The sequence below is a fragment of the Cetorhinus maximus genome, chromosome 2 (genome assembly GCF_964194155.1).
Source record: "Cetorhinus maximus chromosome 2, sCetMax3.hap1.1, whole genome shotgun sequence".
Taxonomy (NCBI): Eukaryota; Metazoa; Chordata; class Chondrichthyes; order Lamniformes; family Cetorhinidae; genus Cetorhinus; species Cetorhinus maximus.
In genome coordinates this window covers 93502441-93524208 of record NC_135880.1, presented here as the reverse complement: position 1 = coordinate 93524208, position 21768 = coordinate 93502441, and the positions used below count along the sequence as shown (strand labels likewise).

The 21768-nt window shown below is 41.7% G+C and overlaps 1 protein-coding gene across 2 annotated transcripts in view; it reads left to right on the top strand.

Moving 5' to 3' along the window:
• Window positions 1-1640: 1640 nt before the first annotated feature.
• Window positions 1641-21768, top strand: part of LOC144695973 (aldehyde dehydrogenase 1A1-like) — a 116057-nt gene continuing 95929 nt past the window's right edge. Inside the window, exon 1 of one of the 2 annotated variants that reach the window (XM_078567112.1) lies at window positions 1641-1861. In XM_078567112.1, the coding sequence (XP_078423238.1) occupies window positions 1804-1861 (58 nt within the window). In that variant the 5' untranslated portion in view covers window positions 1641-1803. The remainder of the gene's footprint in view (window positions 1862-21768) is intronic. The other variant, XM_078567120.1, reaches the window with a different exon arrangement.

The following is a 21768-nucleotide window of genomic DNA, read 5'->3' as shown; positions in this document are numbered from 1 at the left end:
AAGGACGGAGGTTTACATATTTTAAAAGTAAAAACAACTCATTGTTTCACAAATGTAAATTCAAACTGGACATTGTACAGATCAATAACCAAAAGTAGCAAAATGTACAGGAAAGTAGGAAGTCATTCACTGAATTCACTGAACATAAAATTGTCGAATTTACCTACTAGTGGACAAAACAGCTATATCTTCCCATTGTTTATTGCAAATAATTCAATTTCATGTACAAATATTGAATTTCCTTCCTTTTTTTCTTATTCGTTCACGGGACGTGGGCTTCGCTGGCTAGGCCACCATTTATTGCCCATCTCTAGTTGTCACAGCTGTTGTTATGAAAAGTTTGTTTTCAGAAAGAGTTCCAAGCGAACACAATGACAACTTTCCAATCGACATCAGAGCGGTCGTTGTGTCCTTCAAAGTGACTCGTAATTTAGATAAAGTAAAATTCATAACCCTAATGGAACAAAGACAGACCAGGTGAATCGGGTTTCAGTAGTTGTGTAGGGGAGCAGGCAGTCACATTATAAATTCTGAAAGAAAGGGTGGCCCTGTAGGAATTTGTTAATGAGACAGTCTCTCGTTGAGGACGATGATTTAATAAAATTATAAGAGCTGTCCTCTGTGCTGAAACCTTTTTGCTCGTAAGCGCACTTAAACCAAGTGGCACACTGGCCAGAGGATATGTTTAATTTGTGTTTACAATTCCTTCAGGATTCTTCATTCCAGCTGCTTGTTTCCTTACGCACTTTCGATTCTCCGTCACCCATGTTTAACAAGTTTCTTTTCGTTTTGTTAAGAAAGTGCACCGTGCCACCACTGAGAATAAAGCACTTTTTTCCCATTTTGCCCCCGGCACATGGGTGGAGCATTGTATTTCTCTTTTTTCCCGCGAGTTGGTGGCGGGTGCAGGGGGTGGGGATAGGGCGGTGAATGTCATAATATCCCCATCGCGTATTTTTTCTTGCAAATTGAACCGTTCATTGCTCTGACTGCCCACGACATCAAGTGCCAAATAATGGAAGGATATGAATATGGGCACATTTTAAAATGATTTGGAGTATTCAACTGGTTGTAAAAAAAAGTATTTTCCTTTGTACTCATTTTTTACTCAAGTCCTTTAAACGTGGCTTTGAAATGATCTTGCTTCAGAAACAACAAACAACAGATAGAGAATAGGCATATAGCTGTATGTCAACTCAATTAACCACAATGAGCTTTGCCAAAAAGTAATTATATAACTCATTAATTAAGGAGAGCTAAATTGAATAACAACTTTGCAATGACTTTTGAAAGAAAAATGTTTAACAATTAAAAACAAGACAAGTCCCAGACGCGGCTAAATTGTATTGTTTTGGGGGAGACAGCGAGCCAGTGGGGCTTCCTTATCAAAGCCAACATCTTTACAATTGCAACTTTCGCCATCTTCACAGTGGAGTCAGATGCTGATCTTACTGCTAACCTCTAGTCTCTGCAATTACCGCAGGGCAAAAATGAATGAATTGGAGTGATGTGGAGGTGCTATCAGGAATGGAATGGTAGACATGTCAAAATGACAATGCATATTACATGGTTAAAAGAATAAATGATACGTGCGATCGCTGCGGGTGATCTCAATAGCTACCTACAATGCGGATTTTTAAGTGAGTCTCAAGAATTGGTTCCAATTAACTGCGGGCAATTGCTCGAAGCATCATCTCCTTGCATGAGCAATACCTTTCGTACACTGGATCGCAAGAAACGCAACGTATATATAGGATTTGTGTACACATGATAGTTTAAAACTTCACATGGAAAGAGCACCAAATGTCAGCTGTGGAGGTTGAAACCAACGGACCTGGAAATGCAATGCCTGGTTGCAGCGGTAAAGAAACTTGGTTCTTAAATTATTTTTGTAGTGAATTATTTCTTCTGCGTGTATTACTGTTCATGGAATAGAGATCACACGGAATTTCCTATAAATTTGATCAGTAAAATTTGTTTAGATTTGCCTCGATAAGAACTGACATCAAACAAGCTTCTGCATTCATATTTTAGTGAATTACAGTCTCACTTTGCGCTTTAATTTTTAAACTACACCGTGGATGTGTTAGATCAAATTGAGATTTTATCTCCTGCTAAATACAAAATTAGATACAAAACAGCCAAAGTATACTTTTGACTGAAGGGTTCACATATGTAGTTTGCAGGGGCTCACTCTCTCACCTCCGTCATACACAGCCGGGCATAGAGGGAAAATATTTCTCAAGGATCTTTTCTTTCTCTCTAACTGACCTTGATCGATTGTGCATGATGAGGACGCTCGAGTTGGGCGTCTAAGCGATGGAGTTGATTTCGAGTCGAAATATTTAAGTTGCATGATTTTTCGAGGCAAAGTTTGGTAGTTAGAACCTCAAACCAGCGAGTGAAAAATAAATGAGGACGGGAAGAAGGATCAATTGCTCACATCCATCGAGACGAGGAGTGTCAGCAATGCAACAGGTTCACCACTTACATGTACCCATATGCCTAGCGTTTAATTGTACACCGTTTGTATCTTAGAAGTAAAAAATAAAATGATTTGTAATCCCATTTTTGGATGCTAAAGACAAAATAGTATTTCCAATTATGTCGGTGCCTTCCGCTAGCCAAGTTCATCAAGCCAAGCCGAGAATTATTGTTGTGCTGCTTAAACAATATTATTTAAATATGTGCATTTATGTTTACAAAGGATTGTGGGAAGAGACATGGAACTTATATATTTGAATATAAAGTATAAAGGTAAAACAAAGTTTTTTTTTATCATTGCAACCCCCATGAAGCAATTTAACATTAAAAAAGACATAGGTTTGGGATTTAGTGCAAATTTCTCCCCTACTACCTTACATTACCTGAAGACTATTGCATCTCAGGAGGAGCAGTTCAGTTATTGAATGCCATATTATTGCGGAAATGTATCCTGAAGCAGTGTCCGAGGTGGTGCATTTTCCACAGATGATCTGATCTTTGTTGCTGTACATGAGAAGTGGTTTAAATTATGCGCAAGGGCACAGCATAGTATTTCCATTCGATGGTTTGTCTTCACGGAATGTTATACAGCAGCCTCTCATTTTCATATGTTTTCAGGTATTGAGGCAGGAATTAATGTTATAAATTTCCCAAACCCCAGGACTACCCATATTAATAACATTGGGTCCATCTAAGTTTGCCACTGCGAAGATTTTGTGTTTTGCTTTTAATACTGACAGTTCAAGCGATGTTAGGAGTGATAGGCTCCTTTGTTAGTCGCAGTTACTTATTTTGTACTTAAGTTATTATAAAATGCAAAGTACGGAAGAGTCAGAGAGCGATATAAACTGGCTCCACAACAACCGATCAATATTTGTAATTGTCCGAGCGGCTCCTCAGTACTGGGATTCTTAAAGAGGGACAGAAAGTCTTAGTATTCACCTCACATTAAAGCTGAATCTACCGTCCACATTCATTATAGTCCAAACCAAAATACATTGAAGTGAAGTGATGAAATGATCTGTAAACTTCTTGTATTAGAAGCAGAATCCTCATTGGTAAGCTGATGAGTACGGTTTTTTGGCACAGGTGAGTTACTGAACCCCAGTCACTTGGCGGATGGATTAATTATGGCATTGGGCGTCTGAGTATAATATCGAAGCAAGCGTTGTGTTGTTAGTCAGGCCTATGGGAAGCGACACATACTTATTGTATCCCAGGCGTACACGGTAACTTTCTATTTTTACATGATAAACAATGGCCCAGATCTTCTGAAGTTATGTTTTTCAACTAATAAGTGTTCAAAGGGAAATTCTCTTTTAAATATGAAGAGTCCTTAATGTGTGCGAAGAATAATAGTAACCATCTGCATTTCTTTTCTAATCACTGCAGTACTTTGGGAATAAAATTTATTTTTGTATACATCTTGTACCTTGCAGTCACCGCGGTCGTTCTGCGCACTGATTATGGAAGCACCGAACTCCTGAATCGATCTTCTTGCAATTTCTATAAACTGTGAAAACATTTCAAATCAATTACTTCTATTTTTATCCCAGCCCAATAAAGGGCCCTACCATAGTACATCAAATCCTGCCGGAACGAACAATGGATTCAAGACAACGAATCTTTATTGCTTTGTTTCTTTTTCGTTGACCTGGCCAGTTATATTTATTATAAAATGTGACTTAATTGCCGTCAACCTGTATCACGAGGCAACCAAGGTTCCTACAGCCCATTTGTTTTTTTTTCAAATCAGATGCCACAGGTAGAGTGAAATAATTAAGAGTATTTGTTCCGTTTTACCATCTAAGCCAATGCGAGCAGTTGGGGCAGGTTGAGATATCCTAATAAATACATAAGGGCCTAATGTGTTTTAATTAAGATTCGGCTATTCAGCCATGGAAAGGTAATAATGATTTAATTTGCGAAAGGTATGCGTTAGTTATCGTATGGTTGCCGGTACCAACTGTTCAGTAGTTCTGTTAAGTCCGTGTGCACTGTTAGGTGCACGACCTATCATTACTTCGAATCCTAAATTGCAGCAACTTTGCCCGTTTTGTTCACTTTAATTATGTATTATCATAAGGATCATCCAGAAAAATTCTGACAGCATTTGTAGACCCGACCATGTTCTGATATAGGTACAATTTTCTGTCTATTTTGTTTGAACTGACGTCTTTAGATGAATCATTTGCTGTTTTATCGGTATCTCAATTATAACAATTACACATTAAGGGGGAAAAAACAAGGAGAAAAACATAGACAGATAAATATGCATATGTGGGACAATTAGAGCAAGCGAAAGAACGTTGGATTTTTACATCGAGCAAGGATATTCATTAAGAAATACTTATATACGAAGTGCAATATCAAGGTGAAATATAATTCTTACAATTTTAACAGTGACAAGAATTCCCTCATAGGCCTCACAAATTAAAATAACATATAGCTAACCTTCCCTCCCCACAGCCCACCAATACCTATAGAAATAAATTGAAGTATATAAAACCATATGCTTAGAGTAATCATAATGATAAGATTAAATAAAGCAAATATCTCAAAAACTCTTAATGCTGCCATGGTACAGAAAGGAAAGTTGATCATTAATAACTGACAAACACACACTACTAAGTTTCACACAGAAAAAGTAAGAGTAATACTTAGGAAAACATAATCTTATCAAAAATATCAAAACATTAATGATCTAATGGCTGTCTTTGTGATAACAATAGGTAAAATAATCTTTGAAATATTTCCCTGCTTTAAAGTAAAGGTCAAGACATAAGCCTACATTGCAGTCAGGCACTTTTATGTGTTTCTGTTTGCTCAAGCCTAATCTCTGAACAAATAACAGTCTAAGCTTGTTGCTGTTGACAGAGAGAAAAGCCACTCAATACATCTCTTACAGTCTGGGAGTTGACAATCGGTTTGTGGTAACTTGCTTTGCTTTTGCTTTTCTAGTGGTAAGTTAATGGGCTGGGAAATCGAGTAACATAATTGGTGATAAACCTGTGAACAGGGCACCAAGTCAAAGAGAGAGAGAGATTAGAAAGAATGAAGAAAGCTTGGCCAAAGATATGCTAGTGTCAGCACTAAACACTGGCAAGCAAAGTTCTATTTTTCTCCACAATATACCTAAGGTGCAACCTGATAGATTAATGCTATTGACACAATATGTCACTTTAATTTCGCATATCATTCTTCTTGCCTGTTTGAGTGAGATTGCCAGGTTATGACCGACCTCTGGAAATAAGTATGATGTAGACAGATGGGCTGTACTAAGAACTGAACTAATTGCCCAGACCTATCAGAGAATAATTGGCACTGACACTCTTGTAGGGCCATTCCACCAACCGAGTTAGTCTTTTAACCCATCTAAGTGGGCTTGTTCCAGATCCTCTGGATGGGTTAACTGAGTGTGAGGAGCAGGCTGGTGTCATTACCAAGGGTGCAACAAGGCAGGTAGAAAAAAAGCTAAAATCCAACGTATTTGGGACCATTGAAACTTCCAGCTATCATCAGGCAGAAACCTCCTAAATACTTCTAAATCAGGGTCCACGGATATACATAGGATCCAGAAGCTATTCTAATGGCCCACCAAATATCTGTTGTGGATTAAAGGCTGGTCATAATGATGGGAGGGGTGACAGATCTCTCCAAGAAGGAGATTAATAGCTCAGCTGAGTTTTTATAATCATCTGAACCGCTCATGATAATTTCTCTAGCACACGATCACAAATTCTCAGATTATTTTGCATTCAGTTCTACAATATAAGGGTGCACATTCACAATCATAACCACTCAAATATTGTCGCCTAAGGACTGGGTCTTATGATTTGTGATCTATTCTAAATGTTCACAGCTAGATTTATTTAATTTAATTATTTCACAGAACTCGCAAACAACTAGAAAAAGTACATTAGGTTTTAACTTGATCTGCCCAATGTAAATAGGACAGTAACAGCCCAATAATGGCTCAATATCTCATTTACTCCACTACTCCAGCTGTAACTGCCATCTCTAAAGGGGCTTATTTCAAGGGGACTGAAGTGCTTACTTATTTCAGGAGGTAGGCCCTTTCAATATACAAGTTGGGATGCTATGACCCACATTGGGCCTCAATTGATATTTTAGGACCTAACAGATTGGAACGTTTGCCAGTTTAGGCTGGCCATCTAGCCAAAGAGGAGCCCAGAAGTGAGCACTCACTTATTTTTGTGGCAATGCTGCATAAAAATAGCCTGCACCATCTTTTATCCAGGGCACCTTTTCCTCCCACAAACAGATCCCCTAACCTAACTTTATCTTGGGCCAGTTCAAAAACTACCCCAGTAGCAAGATCTGGAAGGACTAAGTTCATTTCAAGTTTTGAGGCAATTCAGAATAAAAGTTCTCAGTGTAACCATCATTTTATCGAGGAATACAATGCTGTTACAGCCATGTTTGGCAATTAATTTGGTAAAGAAGGAAATATGCAAATTAGTTCAATATTTTCTAACGTTATATATATTTCTTAGCATCATATAAAATCGAGGACATATTACATGCTGAGGTTAACTTATTTATGTAGCTGTAGTATGATAGGTCACAACATTTATTTATTTATCTATCTGCAGTAATGCTACTTATTTATTTTCAAGGAACCATCAAAATAGAATTTACTTCACTGTGGCTGGTTAGGTCTTGTACAAATCATTTTTCCATATTCTAACACACATTTTCCAGTAAAAGTCATTGGATATTGATCAGTTCTCCAAAAGATGCTCTAGCTGAATTAGCTAAGTTGGCACTACTTAGTAAACAAGGTGCTTTAAGATAGGAATAATTCTTTTAGCTTTGCTCTGAAACTATTCCAAAGCTATTGCATCACCCACCTTATGAGAGAACCAAAACTGGGTGACGTACTCCAGAAACAGCCTAACCAAAGACTATATAAGGACAGAATGATGTCCTTTGATTTCTACTGAGCAGTGTTTTTTTATTTGTTCGACAGATGTGGGCTTCGCTGGCCAGGCCAGCATTTATTTCCCAACCCTAATTGCCCTTGAGAAGGTGGTGGTGAGCTGCCTTCTTGAACTGCTGCAGTCCATGTGGTGTAGGTACACACACAGTGCTGTTGGGGAAGGAGTTCCAGGATTTTGACCCAGTGACAGTGAAGGAACGGCGATATATTTCCAAGTCAGGATGGTGAGTGGCTTGGAGGGGAATTTCCAGGTGGTGGCGTTCCCCCGTATTTGCTGCCCTTGTCCTTCTAGATGGTAGTGGTCGTGGGTTTAGAAGGTGCTGTCAAAGGAGCCTTGGTGTGTTTGTTCTATTAAGATATTCCAATACCCTGTTAGCTATAGCTAAAGCTTCTCTCCATTGGTTATGGATCTGCAGCTATTTGTCCAAAATAGCAGCTATATCTTTTTTCCCTCTCTCAGCTGGTTGTGGTATCATGCAATTAAATAAGTGTATTATATGTTGGGCCTACTAGCGTGCATAGTGTTGCATTAGGTTAAATGCCATTTGCCATTGTTTGGTCCATTTCTTGAGTGCATCTAAATCACTTTACTTGCATTAGATCTTAATCTTTAAGCCACAACACAATTTTTAATATTATCTGCACACACCTGTTAACAGCACTATTTAGGTCCTTAATAAAAATAGCAAATAGTAGTGGACCTAAGACTGATGCCTAGGGGTCACCACTAATAACATGCCTCCAGGTTGATTCGTAACTGTTAATGATTTTAGTCCTGGGATTGGAACCAAAAGCCTAATCTATCATATCACATTCCCACTGATACCATATAATTCCATTTTGTGAATAATTGAGTGTGAGGGCTTCTGAAAGTTCAGATAGCTAATATCAACTGGATGTCCCTCATTCACCAACTTTGTAACTTCATCAACTTCAATCAATTTTTTTTGGTAGCCATGTTGAGTATGTTTAATGGTCCCTTTTTTACCAATTGATCAAGGGCAATTCTTAGGATCCCTCCAACTATCTTACAATTGAAAAATATCAGGCTGATGGGCCTACACCTACCTTCAAGTCTAAGGGCAGAATTTTTCGGATGGCAGGGTTTCCTGCCCCATCACCTGAAGAGTCGCCAGGGAATCTATCCCCACTGATACAGGCTGCCATGTAGCAATTCAGTGTTCGGCAGGGCATTAATTGGCTAAGGGCGAGACTTCCACCCCCATCTGGGAGGAAGTCTCACCATTAGAGAGCTGCCAGCCAATTGGATGGCCAACAACTCTGTACTCCCAGTAGCGCTAGGTTTGAGTGTTGGCCACTGCTGGGACTACAGCCAGTCTGAGAAGAAGAGGAGCTAGTGGAGACCAGAAGGAATGTAAGCCTGGGGTATTGGCAAGGCCTGACTGGCAGGCCCCAGCAAGCAGAGTGAGGGGGTGTGGTGGGCTGGCTTGAGAGGCCAGGGCAAGAGGGTTAAAGTGTATATGTCCTTGGGGGGATGTGCCTCCAATGGGCACAAGGGACACAAAAGATGGTACCCCCCCCAACCCCACCCCATTGCCCGAAATCAGCCCACACAGCTAAAACTGCCGAACTTCCCACATGACATGGGCCACCCCCTGCTGTGGGTAAAATAGCTGCAGGGGTGGAATGAGGCACTTAAGTGGCAATTAATTGGCCAATTAAGGGCCTCAATAGGCCCCAAGGTCGGGCACCGCAACACCAACACCCGCAACTACCGCCATAAAATGGAAAACAGGTCGGGGTTGGGGGCATAGAAAAATTCCAACCTTAAAGAAATATCCTTGACTTTATTGAGTTATTGATGATATGAGCAAGATCTCAGAGCATTTGTCTTATCCCTTTATAAACCTTGGGTGGATATCTTCTGTATCCAGTGCCCCAGTTTTATTGAGATTGCCTATTCTATCCAAGATACTTTTATTTTTTTTAAATATTTATAATATTATATAATACTGGGCACCTCACAGCTGGAACATGAGCATCATCCACTGTAGTAACTGTAAGTTAAACCATTTCTTACTGTTATGGGGATCATGTGACTGTACAGACGAATCAGCCCTAAGCACGGGGAATCTTAGGGGCGGAGCTTTTTATCCTTAGTCTTGGAACAAGCGCGTAGTCTCATCTGGAGTCTGTAAATAAAGTTTACTGTTTCTTACAAGAAACCAGCCTTGCATTCCAAGCTTATTACATCCACAAAGTTTTCTGAAGGTCCAGATAGATCATATCGACTGAATGTCGTTCATCCACCAACCTAGTAACTTCTTCATAAACATCTTTTCTGGAAGCCGGGTTGACATGAAATAATCATTGAACTGCACCGCCATAACTTGAGAATCAGTTTGAATCTGTCCTAAAGTGTCTTTCAGTGGCCCTCGAAGATCTTTAATGGTTTTCTCACTCCTGAAGGAACAGAAAAAGCTTTTCATATTACTGCTACTAGCTTGTCCCATTTTCTTTTACAGAGATCTCCTAACTACTTTTGTCTCCCTCAATTGCACATATTTGTCCCTTTTCTTCTGAGTTAAATTCCTTAAGCATACAGAATACTTTTGGCTTCAATCTAATCTGTCAGTGCATATTTCTTGTCAACCATGGTGATTCCTGCAACACAAGTGCTTTGCTGCCCTTCACCTGTGATAAGCTTCCTAACGCAGATAAAAATACTGCCACTAGCCCATCAACAGAATTCAAATAAATAAATGTGGCCCTCGTAGCTCTTTACCTTTGGTCACCGTCGCCATGAAGCAGTCAGGAAAGAGTGTCCTCTGCATTCACTGTCGCCATGAAGCAGTCTGGGAAGAGTGTCCTCTGCAGTCACTGTCACTGTGTGAAAAAAAACAAAGAGCGACATCACAGGAAAACTGTAAGTTCATTGGTTGGTAAGTAACTGCTAGTTTGAACTACCTATCCTAAGTTGATTTCAGATTAAAGGTGACTACTGGGGCCCAATCGGAGGCCTAATACTTCAGCTTCAACTCAGCAAAGAGAGCGAGTTCCATTGATTTTAAGAAAGTGTTTCTTGAATCTCTATTCTAAGTTGCTTTCGGATTAAAGGTAAATAGGAGAAATATTTTACAGATTGATAAATTAAAGACCAGTAGGAAATTTAAAAACAAATTGAAAAACTAATTAAATAAAATAGAAATGCAGGGCCAGGTGATGTGTTGTAGCTGCATGATGTGGGAGCTGGTGGACCCCATTGTGCTTCCTAATGACCACATCTATAGAAAATGTTGGTTGCTTGAGGAACTCCGTCTCAGAGTTGATGAGCTGGAGTCCGAGCTTGGACACTGCGACACATCAGGGAGGGGGAGAGTTACCTGGATACTGTGTTTCAGGAGACAGTCACACCCCTTAGATTAACTACCTTAAATTTGGTCAGTGGTCAGGGACAGGAGGGTGTGACTATGAGTGAGGTAGGTAGAGGAGTCCAGGCAGTAGCACTACAGGAGCCTCAGCCCTTGCCCTTATCCAACAGGTTCGAGATTCTTGCTTCCTGTGTGGACGAGAGTGGGGACTGTAGGGAGGTTGAGCAAACTGACCATAGCACCGTGGTACAGGGAACCATTCAAGCATGGGGAAAAAAGAGAAATGTAGTTGTAATCGGGGATAGTATAGTTAGGGGAATAGATACTGTTCTATGTAGCCAGGGTTGAGAGTCCCGAAGGCTGTATTGCCTACCTGGTGTCAGGGTTAAGGATATCTCATCTGGGCTGCAGAGGAACTTGGAGTGGGAGGGGAAAGATCCAGTTATTGTGGTCCACGAAGGTAACAACGATATAGGTAGAATGAGAAATTAGGTTCTGCTGAGGGAATATGAGCAGCTAGGGGCTAAATTAAAAAGCAGAACCAAAAAGGTAATAATCTCTGGATTACTACCTGAGCCACGAGTTAATTGGCACAGGGTCAATAAGATTAAAGAGGTAAATGCGTGGCTCAAAGATTGGTGTCGGAGAAATGGGTTTGAATTCATGGGACATTGGCTCCAGTACTGGGGAAAGAGGGAACTATTCCGTTCGGATGGGCTCCACTTGAATCAGGCTGGGACCGGTGTCCTGGTGAATCACATAATTAGAGTTGTAGATAGGGCTTTAAACTAAATAATAGGGGAGGAGGGTTCAGTTGCATGGAAATATAGAAAATCAAAGTTTAAGGAGAGGGTAAGAGTGCAGGTTAGTGACAAGGCTGATTGTTACCAAAAGGTGAAAGGAAGGGACAGAGTGTGTGAATGCCATATTGCAGCAAAGAATCATATAAGAGTAGGGAAAATTGACAATAGGGCAAACTTAAAGGCTTTGTATCTGAATGCGCATAGCATTCGGAATAAAACTAATGAATTAACAACGCAAATAGAGATAAATAGGTATGATTTGGTGGTGATTACTGAGATGTGGTTACAGGGAGAACAGGTTTGGGAGTTGAATATCTAAGGGTACTCAGTGTTTCAGAAAGATAGGCAGGAAGGAAAAGGGGGTGGTGTAGCTTTGTTAGTAAAGGAAGAGATCAGTGCTATAGTCAGGAATGATATAGGCACTGGAGAGCAAGATGTAGAGTCAGTCTGGGTAGAAATAAGAAATAGCAAGGGAAAGAAGTCCCTGGTGGGAGTAATCTATAGGTCTCCAAACAGTAGTTCAGCAGTAGGGCACAGTATAAACCAGGAAATACTGGGAGCGTGTAAGAAAGGCATGGCAATAATCATGGGTGATTTTAATATGCATATAGACTAGACTAATCAAATTGGCAAGGGTAGCCTTGAGGGAGAGTTCATAGTGTATTAGAAATTGTTTCTTGGAGCAATATGTTGTGGAACCAACCAGGGAGCAGGCTATTCTGGGTTTGGTTTTGTGTAATGAGATGGGATTAATTAATGATCTCAGAGTAAAGGATCCTCTAGGGAATAGTGATCATAGCATGCTAGAATTTCAAGTTCAGTTTGAGAGCGAGAAACATGAGTCCCACACTAGTGTTCTGGAGTTAAACAAAGGTAACTACATAGGCATGAGGGCAGATTTGGCCCTAGTGGACTGGGCAGGAAGACTACAAGGTAGGACAGTTGATGAACAGTGACAGGTATTTAAGGAGATATTCAATTCTTCCTAAGTAAAATACATTCCAAAGAGGAAGAAAAATGGTAAGAGGGGGGAAAAGCATCCATGGCTAAGCAAGGAATTTAAAGATAACAAAGGCAAAAACTAAGGCATACCAAATTGCAAAGCTCAGTGGCAGGCTGGAAGATTGGGAAACTTTTAAAGATCAACAAAGTGTTACTAAAAAAACAATAAGAAGAGCAAAGGTAAATTATGAAAGAAAACTAGCGCAAAATGTAAAAACTGATAGCAAAAGCTTCTACAAGTATATAAAAGGAAAGAGAGTAGCTAAAGTGAATGTTGGTCCCTTAGAGGATGAGACTGGGGAGTTAATAGTGGGGAACGCAGAAATGGCAGAGATGCTTATTCAATATTTTGCCTCAGTTTTCATTCTGGAGGACACTAGTACCACCCCAATAGTAACAGGTAGAGCAGAGGGAAGAGAAGGAGGAACTTAGAACAATCACCATCATTAGAGAAAAAGTACTGAGCAAACTATTGGGATTAAAGGGTGACAAGTCCCCAGGACCTGGTGGCCTACATCCCAGGGTCTTAAAGGAAGTGGCAGCAGAGATAGTGGATGCATTGGTAATAATATTCCAAAATTCCCTGGATTCTGGAAATGTTCCAATGGATTAGAAAAATGCTAATATAATGTCCTTATTCAAAAAGTGGGGGAGGCAGAAAGTAGGAAACTATAGACCAGTTAGTTTAATGTCTGTCGTTGGGAAATTGTTGGAATCCATTATTGAGGAAGTAGTAATGGGGCATTTGGAAAGTCAAAATGCAATCCATCAGAGTCAACATGGTTTTATGAAGAGTAAATCGTGTTTGACTATTTTCTAGAGTTCTTTGAAGATGTGACAAGCAAAGTGGATAATGGGGATCCTGTAGATGTAGTATATTTGGACTTCCAGAAGGCCTTTGATAACGTACTGCACAAAAGATTAATACACAAGATAAGATCACATGGAGTTAGAGGTAATGTATTAGCTTGGATAGAGGATTGGCTAACCAACAGAAAGCAGAGAGTTGGGATAAAAGGGTCTTTTTCTGGATGGCAAGCTGTAACTCGTGGAGTGCCACAGGGTTTGGTCCTTGGGCCCCAACTATTTACAATCTATGTTAATGACTTGGATTCAGGGATAGAAGGTACTATAGCTAAATTTGCAGATGACACCAAAGTAGGTGGGAAAGTAAGTTGCAATGAAGAAATAAGAAATTTACAAATGGATATGGACAGGTTAGGTGAATGGGTCAAAATTTGGCAGATGAAGTTTAACGTGGATAAATGTGATTTTATCTTCCATTTTGGTTGGAAGAATAAAAAGGCGACTTATTATTTAAATGGAGAGAAACTTCAGAATGCTTCAATGCAGAGGGATCTGGGTGTCCTCGTGCATGAATCGCTGAAAGCCACTATGCAGTTACAGCAGGTAATAAGGAAGGCAAATGGAATTTTACATTTATTGCTAAAGGAGTAGAGTATAAAAATAGGGAAGTGTTGTTGCAACTGTACAAGGCATTGGTGAGACCGCACCTGGAGTACTGCGCACAGTTTTGGTCCCCTTACTTGAGGAAGGATGTAGTTGCATTGGAGGCAGTTCAGAGGAGGTTCACTAGATTGATTCCAGAGATGAGGGGCTTGTCTTATGAGGAGAGATTGAGCAGTTTCGGCCTATGTTCACTAGAGTTTAGAAGCGTGAGAGGAGAACTAATTGAGGTATATAAGATGCTGAAGGAGATAGACAAAGTAGACATGGAGCGGATGTTTCCCCTTGTGGGGCATTCTAGAATGAGAGGCCATAGCTTTAGGCTAAGCGGTGGTAGATTTAAATCAGAGATGGGGGGGAATTACTTTTCTCAAAGGGTCATGAATCTGTGGAATTCACTACCTCAGAGTACAGTGGATGCCGGGACGCTGAATAAATTTAAGGAGGAGATAGACAGATTTTTAATTAGCAATGCGTTGAAAGGTTATGGGGAGAGGGTGGGAAATTGGAGTTGAGGCTGAAATGAGATCAGCCATGATTGTATTGAATGGTGGGGTAGGCTCGAGGGGCTGAATTGCCTACTCCTGCTCCTGGTTCTTATGTTCTTATGCACTTTTATAGTTGAGGCCAATAAATAGTCCTACTCCTGTGTTTTATGTTTTTATTTACCTCCCTTTTTGTTGTTTACCCCCTCCACAATTTACTTGCCTCTGTACTTGGTTAAAACATGTTACATTCTAACTTTCCCAGTTCTGATGAAAGTTCATTCATCTGAAAGATTAACACTTTTTCTCTTTCCACAGGCGCTATCAGACTTGTGGAACATTTCTAGCATTTTCTGCTCTTATTCCACATTTCTAGTATCTGCAGTACTTTGCTTTTGTAGTTAGGGAAAAAGTTGGGTCTATTAAGGGTCCAAAGGGAAATCACTATCTTCAGGCAGAGAACATGGCTAAAATATTAAATGTGTGCTTTGTATTTAACTTCACAAAGGAACCAGATGATGTACTAAAATAGGAGAGGGCAGTTGTGGATAGGTTTGCATACTAAAAGTTTAGCATTACTGAAAGTTAGTAAGTCACCTGATCCAGATGGAGTGCATCTTGGATTGCTAAAAGAAGCAAAGGTATAAATAGCAGATGCATTGGTCACAATCTTTCAATGCTCATTGGACACAGGAGTCATGCCGGGAAACTGGAGGTTTACTAATAATATTTAAGAGTGGGGAGAGGGATAAACCAAGGGAGGCGGTGGAATAGCGGTAATGTCACTGGGTGAGTATTCCAGGGATTAATGGCAGATGTGAAATTTGAATTCAACGAAAATCTGGAATTAAAAAGTCTGATGATGACCGCAAAACCATTGCCAGTTGTTGTAAAGACCCATCTGGTTCACTGATTCCCTTTAGGGAAGGAAATCTGCCATCCTTACCTGGTCTGGCCTACATGTGACTCTAAACCCACAGCAATGTGGTTGACTTTTAAATGCCTTCTGAACAAGGGCAATTAGAGATGGGCAATTAATGCTGGCCTAGCCAGCTATGCCCACATCCCATGAAGGAATATATAAAAAAACTACAGGCCTGCAGGCCCGTCAACCTAACATTGATAGGGGGGTGGGGTGGGGGGGGTGGTGTGAGGTTGCGGGAGAGTGATGGAGGAGTTATTGGAAACCATTATCAGGAATAAAATAAACTTTAATTTGAAAAGGAATGAGCTAAATCAAGGAAAATCAGCATGAATTTGTTGAAGGTAAATTGTATCTGCCTAACTTGATTGAATATTTTGAGGTAATAAATATTTTGAGGTAATGAAGGAAGTTGATCAAGGTAGTGCAGTAGAACTTGTATATATAGACTTATGGAGGGTGGTTGATAAAGTGCCATACAGGAGGCTTAATGGGAGGAAGGAAGTCAATGAATTAAGGAGAATGTGGTGGTCTGGATACAACATTGGCTCAGTGACTGGCAGCAAAGTGTGGTGGATGATGTTTTTCAGACTGGAAGATGGTTTGTAGTGCTGTTCCCCAAGAGTCAGTTTTGGATTTATTACTCTTTTCAACTTTTTATAAATCCTGTGTAGGGAGCTGCATTGTAAGATTTGCAGATGATACAAAAGTTGACAGAACACTAAATATTGATGAGGATAGTTATAGGCTTCAGGGTGAAATAGGCAAGGTAGTGAAATGGGCAGAAATATGGCTAATGGAATTCAATGTGGAGAAGTGTGAAGTTGTGCACCTAGGGAGGCCTTAGATAAGATACAGAGGATATTTACCTGGATGTTACTGGGGTTAAAAGATTTTAACAATGATGAGAGGTTAGAAAAGGTAGTACTACTCTCCTTAGAACAGAAAAGGTTTCTAGGTGACCTTGGGAGGATTTCAAGATGATGAGATGGTTTGATAGAGTTGACAAAGAAAAAAGTATTGCTTCTAGTGAGTTGATCAATAACCAAGACTACAGATTCAAAACCATTGGCAAAAATTGTAGAGTGGAAATGAGGAGATTTTTGTTTTCACTGAGGCGTTATAGTGATCTGGAACTCTACCTGAAAACATGGTGGAATCTGATTCCATGAATAATTTTAAATGGGTGTTGGACAGATATTTGAGGATGAGGAACTCATTGGATTACAGACAAAAAGCTGGGACATGGGGCTAAGCACCACTGCATTTTCTAAGAACCGGCACGAGTTTTGATGGGATGACTGGCCTCTTTCTGTGATGTAAGTTTCCATAATTCTATAAGCTATTAATTCCTTTAAAATCTATCTGGATAAAAATATTGTTATAGTGGGAGAAGGAGTGAGGAATTGCGATTTAACAAAAATAAATGTGTGCAGGGTGGACATATCTTCCCCGATTTTCCTTGCATTTTCAAATAATGAGGTTGCAATGGTCATGGCATACACCATACAGGAGCACAAGTTAGGAAAGAAATTTATTTTTACTGAATTTCTATCCTATTTAAGGATTGATGAAATTTCCTGCTTTGTCTGGGGTTGTTTCCAATCCCTATCTCTTCAGCAACATAAACGTTTCTATTGAGCAATAATGTTACAGTGACACCCTAGATTCAAATTCCCATTATTACTGTATCAGCATGTGTACCTTATAGGAATTCCGTTTAAAGAAGTGGAAATGTGAATGAAGCAACAGTGAATGTGGAAGCATCAAAGAAAGATGCAGCCAATACACAAGTGTCCTAACCCCTTCCATATGTATCTATAGGTCCAGGGGGTCTTATGAGGGTTTAACTGAGAAGCTATGTCCTCACAGACTTAGGTTCAGTAAAGTACCCTTGAATGAAGTGTGCCAGATTCCTACACCAATGCGTAGCCCAGGAAAAGGGACTATTTAGCTTTGCTAGTAATTGTCAACTGTTCTGCCTTCGGCTCATTCTTGCTGCAAGTGGAGCCTTCAGTAAAATCAAATTGGATGCTATCCAATTCTACATTCACTTGGAGAGCTGGAGAAATCATCCAATTTGGGATGACAATGTTATCAAGGTAGCAATAGGAAAAGGCCATTCTATCAAGTTCTTGGTTCCTATAAGTTTCGGGGGAAATAGATGACTATCCATATTGCATTGTCGATCCCTACCATTGAGTTCCTGAATAGAAAGGGATTCCTCTCCTGAATGTTCATATTGTTTTTGGCCAGAAGAAATTATTTTTTCATGTCAATGCCATATTTTCAGAAAATTGGGCATGATGTCGATGTCATGAGAAACTCCAACCTCCGAGCAATATTCATGTTGGCATGGATGTTCAGCACAAATATACCACTTTTTAAAAAATATAAATTTCATCTGTGGAGAAGGGAGGTCCAGTTACTATGGGCAGAATAGTCCCATGGGCCCATTGGCGGTGGGCGTCACGGCAGGCGTGAGCGGACAATATGGTGAGAAAGCCAAAAATCGGTTTTACGCCATCATGAAGCCAATTTGTGATTGTCCACTCCACCGGTCAATGGTGGGCACGTTTCCCACCACTGCATGTTGGGAACCTAATTTCAATACTTTCCAATCTCATTATAAGCCCTGCTCGCCAGGATCATTCCCCATGCTGGATCATCCAGGCACGCTGATGTGTTTCACAACTGTACATAAGCGACATGCGTCTGATGAGCTGCACTGCGCTCGGGATTTTGAGGTTTGTTTGCCTACCTCGCTTTGGGCAGCACTCGTCGTCATCAATGCCAGGCTTCACAGGCAGCAACACATCACTTTTAGGGGGGCCCATGGGCAGGTCTCTACCCACCAGACCAGCTGTAAGGCGGGGATGCCTTTTCAAAGGCTGCAGGGCTAGGGCTTGCTTGGGGAAGAGGAGGGGGGAAAGTGACTTCAGGCAAGCGAAGAGGTTGCAGGGCAAGGGCTGCTCTGGGGAAGGAGGGTATCCCAAGGTGTGTGTGTGGGCACATGTTGATCTGCGCAAGTGGCCTCAAGATGGTGAGGGTTGAGGGGGCAGTCTCCAGAGGAGATGAGGCCAGATGGAGATGTGAGGGTGAGTGTGTGGGAGAGAGTGAGTGGTGATGTCCCTTGAGCTGGCAGTGAGTAAGATGCCAGTGAGTGTGTGATGGGCTTGTGAGTGTGTGAGTTTAGAGTGATGAGATGGTTGCCTCACCCTGGCAGTACGGATGAGGTCATTCAACCATTATCTGCACTGGAGGCTGACCTCTTGTGTGCAGCGTTGGCACTGACCACCTCTGCCAATGCCTCCCAAGCTGGAGTGGTAAGACTGATGGGCCTCCTGCAGCCAGAGCAGGGGTAGAGGACATCACAGCGGGCCTTCATGGCATCCAGAAGATGTCCCAGGTATGATTCACTGAATCATAAGGCTGCACTCTCCTTGGCTTTTGGGGCTATGTCTTCAGCAGAGCAGTCCTGGGCTGCAAGCATTGAGAAGTGTGCACGTAGCTGCAGTTTAAATACAGCACCCTGTGTCAGGATGCGGTGAGGTAACGGTATGGCGGGCAAATCGGAGGCCGCCTGCCAACGGGACAGTGTGTTTCCTGTGACTGCATAATTAATGAGATGGGAAGGGGGTGATACGGCGCAAAAACCCACGATTGTGGCTGGCAGGTAAAATGTCTTTTTTCACACCCACTACTGCACTTAGTGCAAATCAAGGACGATTCAGCCCTATGGATGTTGAGGCTCCTAGAATCCAGCATTACAAGAATTTTGACTTTGAGGAGGATGCCATCTGACTGCCAAGGAAATTCCTTGGCTTCAGATTAAAGGATTTGCCTGACTACATCATCCCAGTATTCACGCCTAATTCGTTCCTTCCAAGAAAAAAACCATTTGCCTTTGTATCTCATGACAGCTATTCCACTTCACGCGAACTACACCTCACAAGATTCAATGAGCTCACTGAACAGCAGAGCCAGTACAAAAATCAACAACTATTTTATTGTACCTTCACGGAGTTGACTTCAATAAAAGTTTCTACTTCTTACTACACTGTTTCCCACAGGCAGCTATCCATTCTTTTTCCTTTGACTTCTCCCGGGGCAGAATTTTTCGCTCAGCCTGCGGGCGTGGGCCCAGCACGCTCAAGTGTAAAATAACGTGTGATGACGTCAGGCGAGCATCCCAATGAACTACACTCGCGCGATATTTCAGTCGGTGAGCACACACCAACCTTGGAAGTGCGTCGCCGACAATTAAGAGGGCAATTAAGCCCATCAACAGCGCAATTAACTGGGATCTTTTGCTGCCTGTCCAACCTTACAGTTAGCGGGCGGGCGAATTGGCTAGGCAGCCTTTGCGTTTTTCAGGAAACCTCATCCAAGATCGGGATAAGGTTTCCGTCATTAAATAAAAAAAATAAAAAAGTTTGAACAGAATTTTCATGTATATGTTCAGGTGACTGTTTCTGATGTGTGGGCATTTTTTCCTGGTTTTTAAAATCTTTATTTTGGGTATTTAAATAATTCTTCAGCCCCCTGAGGCAGCTCTCTGCCTTCATGCTGCACTCCCCCCACAACGGCGTGGACTTCAGCGCATGCCCTCCACACACCCCACCCCACCCACCCCCCCCACATCCACCCACCCCCCCCACATCCCCTATCACCCACCCCCCCCAACCACACCCCCCACAACCCCCCCCACCCCATCTGTAGACATGAAGTAGGTTGTGCTCTGGTGCGCTTTAAATATGCCAGCGATCCGGAGTGCATTATTAATGAGGTGGAATGAGCCGGGAAGGGGATGATATGATGTGAAAATCCATCGTTGGAGCCAGGGGTAAGCCTGCTATCACATTCAGTGCAAATCTGTGAGGATTCCGCCCTCAGTTTTTCCATTTAAAAAATGGAAAAATTTTTATTCATTCACAGGATGTGGGCTTCAGTGGCTGGGCCAGCATTTATTGCCCATCCCTAGTTGCCCTTGAAAAGGTGGTGGTGAGCTGCCTTCTTGAATCACTGCAGTCCCTGTGGTGTAGGTACACCCACAGTGCTGTTAGGAAGGGAGTTCCAGGATTTTGACCCAGCAACAGTGAAGGAACGGTGATATATTTCTACGTCAGGATGGTGAGTGACTTGGAGGGAACTTCCAGGTGGTGGTGTTCCCATCTATCTGCTCCCCTTGTTCTTCTAGATGGTAGTTATCATGAGTTTGGAAGGGGCTGTCGAAGGAACTTTGGTGAATTCCTGCAGTGCATCTTGTAGATGGTACACACTGCTGCTACTGTGCATCGGTGGTGGAGGGAGTGAATGTTTGTGGATGTCATGCCAATCATGTGGGTTGCTTTGTCCTGGATGGTGTCAAGCTTCTGAAGTGTTGTGGGAGCTGCACTCATCCAGGCAAGTGGGGAGTATTCCATCACACTCCTGACTTGTGCCTTGTAGATGGTGGACTGGCTCTGGTAAATCACAAGATGGGTTATTCATTGCACTATTCCTAGCCTCTGAGCTGCTCTTGTAACTACAATATTTATATGGCTAGCCCAGTTCAGCATCTGGTCAATGGTAACCCCCAAGATGTTGATAGTGGAGGATTCAGTGATGGTAATGCCATTGAACATCAAGGGGCAATGGTTGGATTCTCTCTTATTGGAGATGACACTTGTGTGGTGTGAATGTTACTTGCCACTTGTCAGCCCAAGCCTGGATGTTGTCCAAGTCTTGCTGCATTTGGACATAGAATGCTTCAGTATCTGAGGAGTTGCAAATGGTGCTGAACTTTGTGCAATCATCAGCGAACAACCCCACTCCTGTCCTTATGATGGAAGGAAAGGCATTGATGAAAAAGCTGATGATGGTTGTGCCGAGGACACTAACCTGAGGAACTCCTGCAGTGATGTCCTGGAGCTGAGCTGACTGACATCCAAAACCACAACCATCTTCCTTTGTGCTTGGTATGACTCCAACCAGTGGAGAATTATCCCCCTGATTCCCATTGACTCCAGTTTTGCTAGGGCTCCTTGATGCCACACTCTGTCAAATGCTGCCTTGATGTCAAAGGCAGTCACTCTCACCTCAGCTCGGGAGCTCAGCTCTTTTGTCCATCTTTGAACCAAGGCTGTAATGAGGCCAGGAGCTGAGTGACCTTAGCAGAACCCAAACTGGGCAGGTTTTGCTAAGCAATTGCTGTTTGATAGCACTGTTGATGATCCCTTCCATTACTTTACTGATGATCAAGAGTAGAGCGATGGAGTGGTAATTGGCCAGGTTGGATTTGTCCTGCTTTTTGTGTGCAGGACATGCC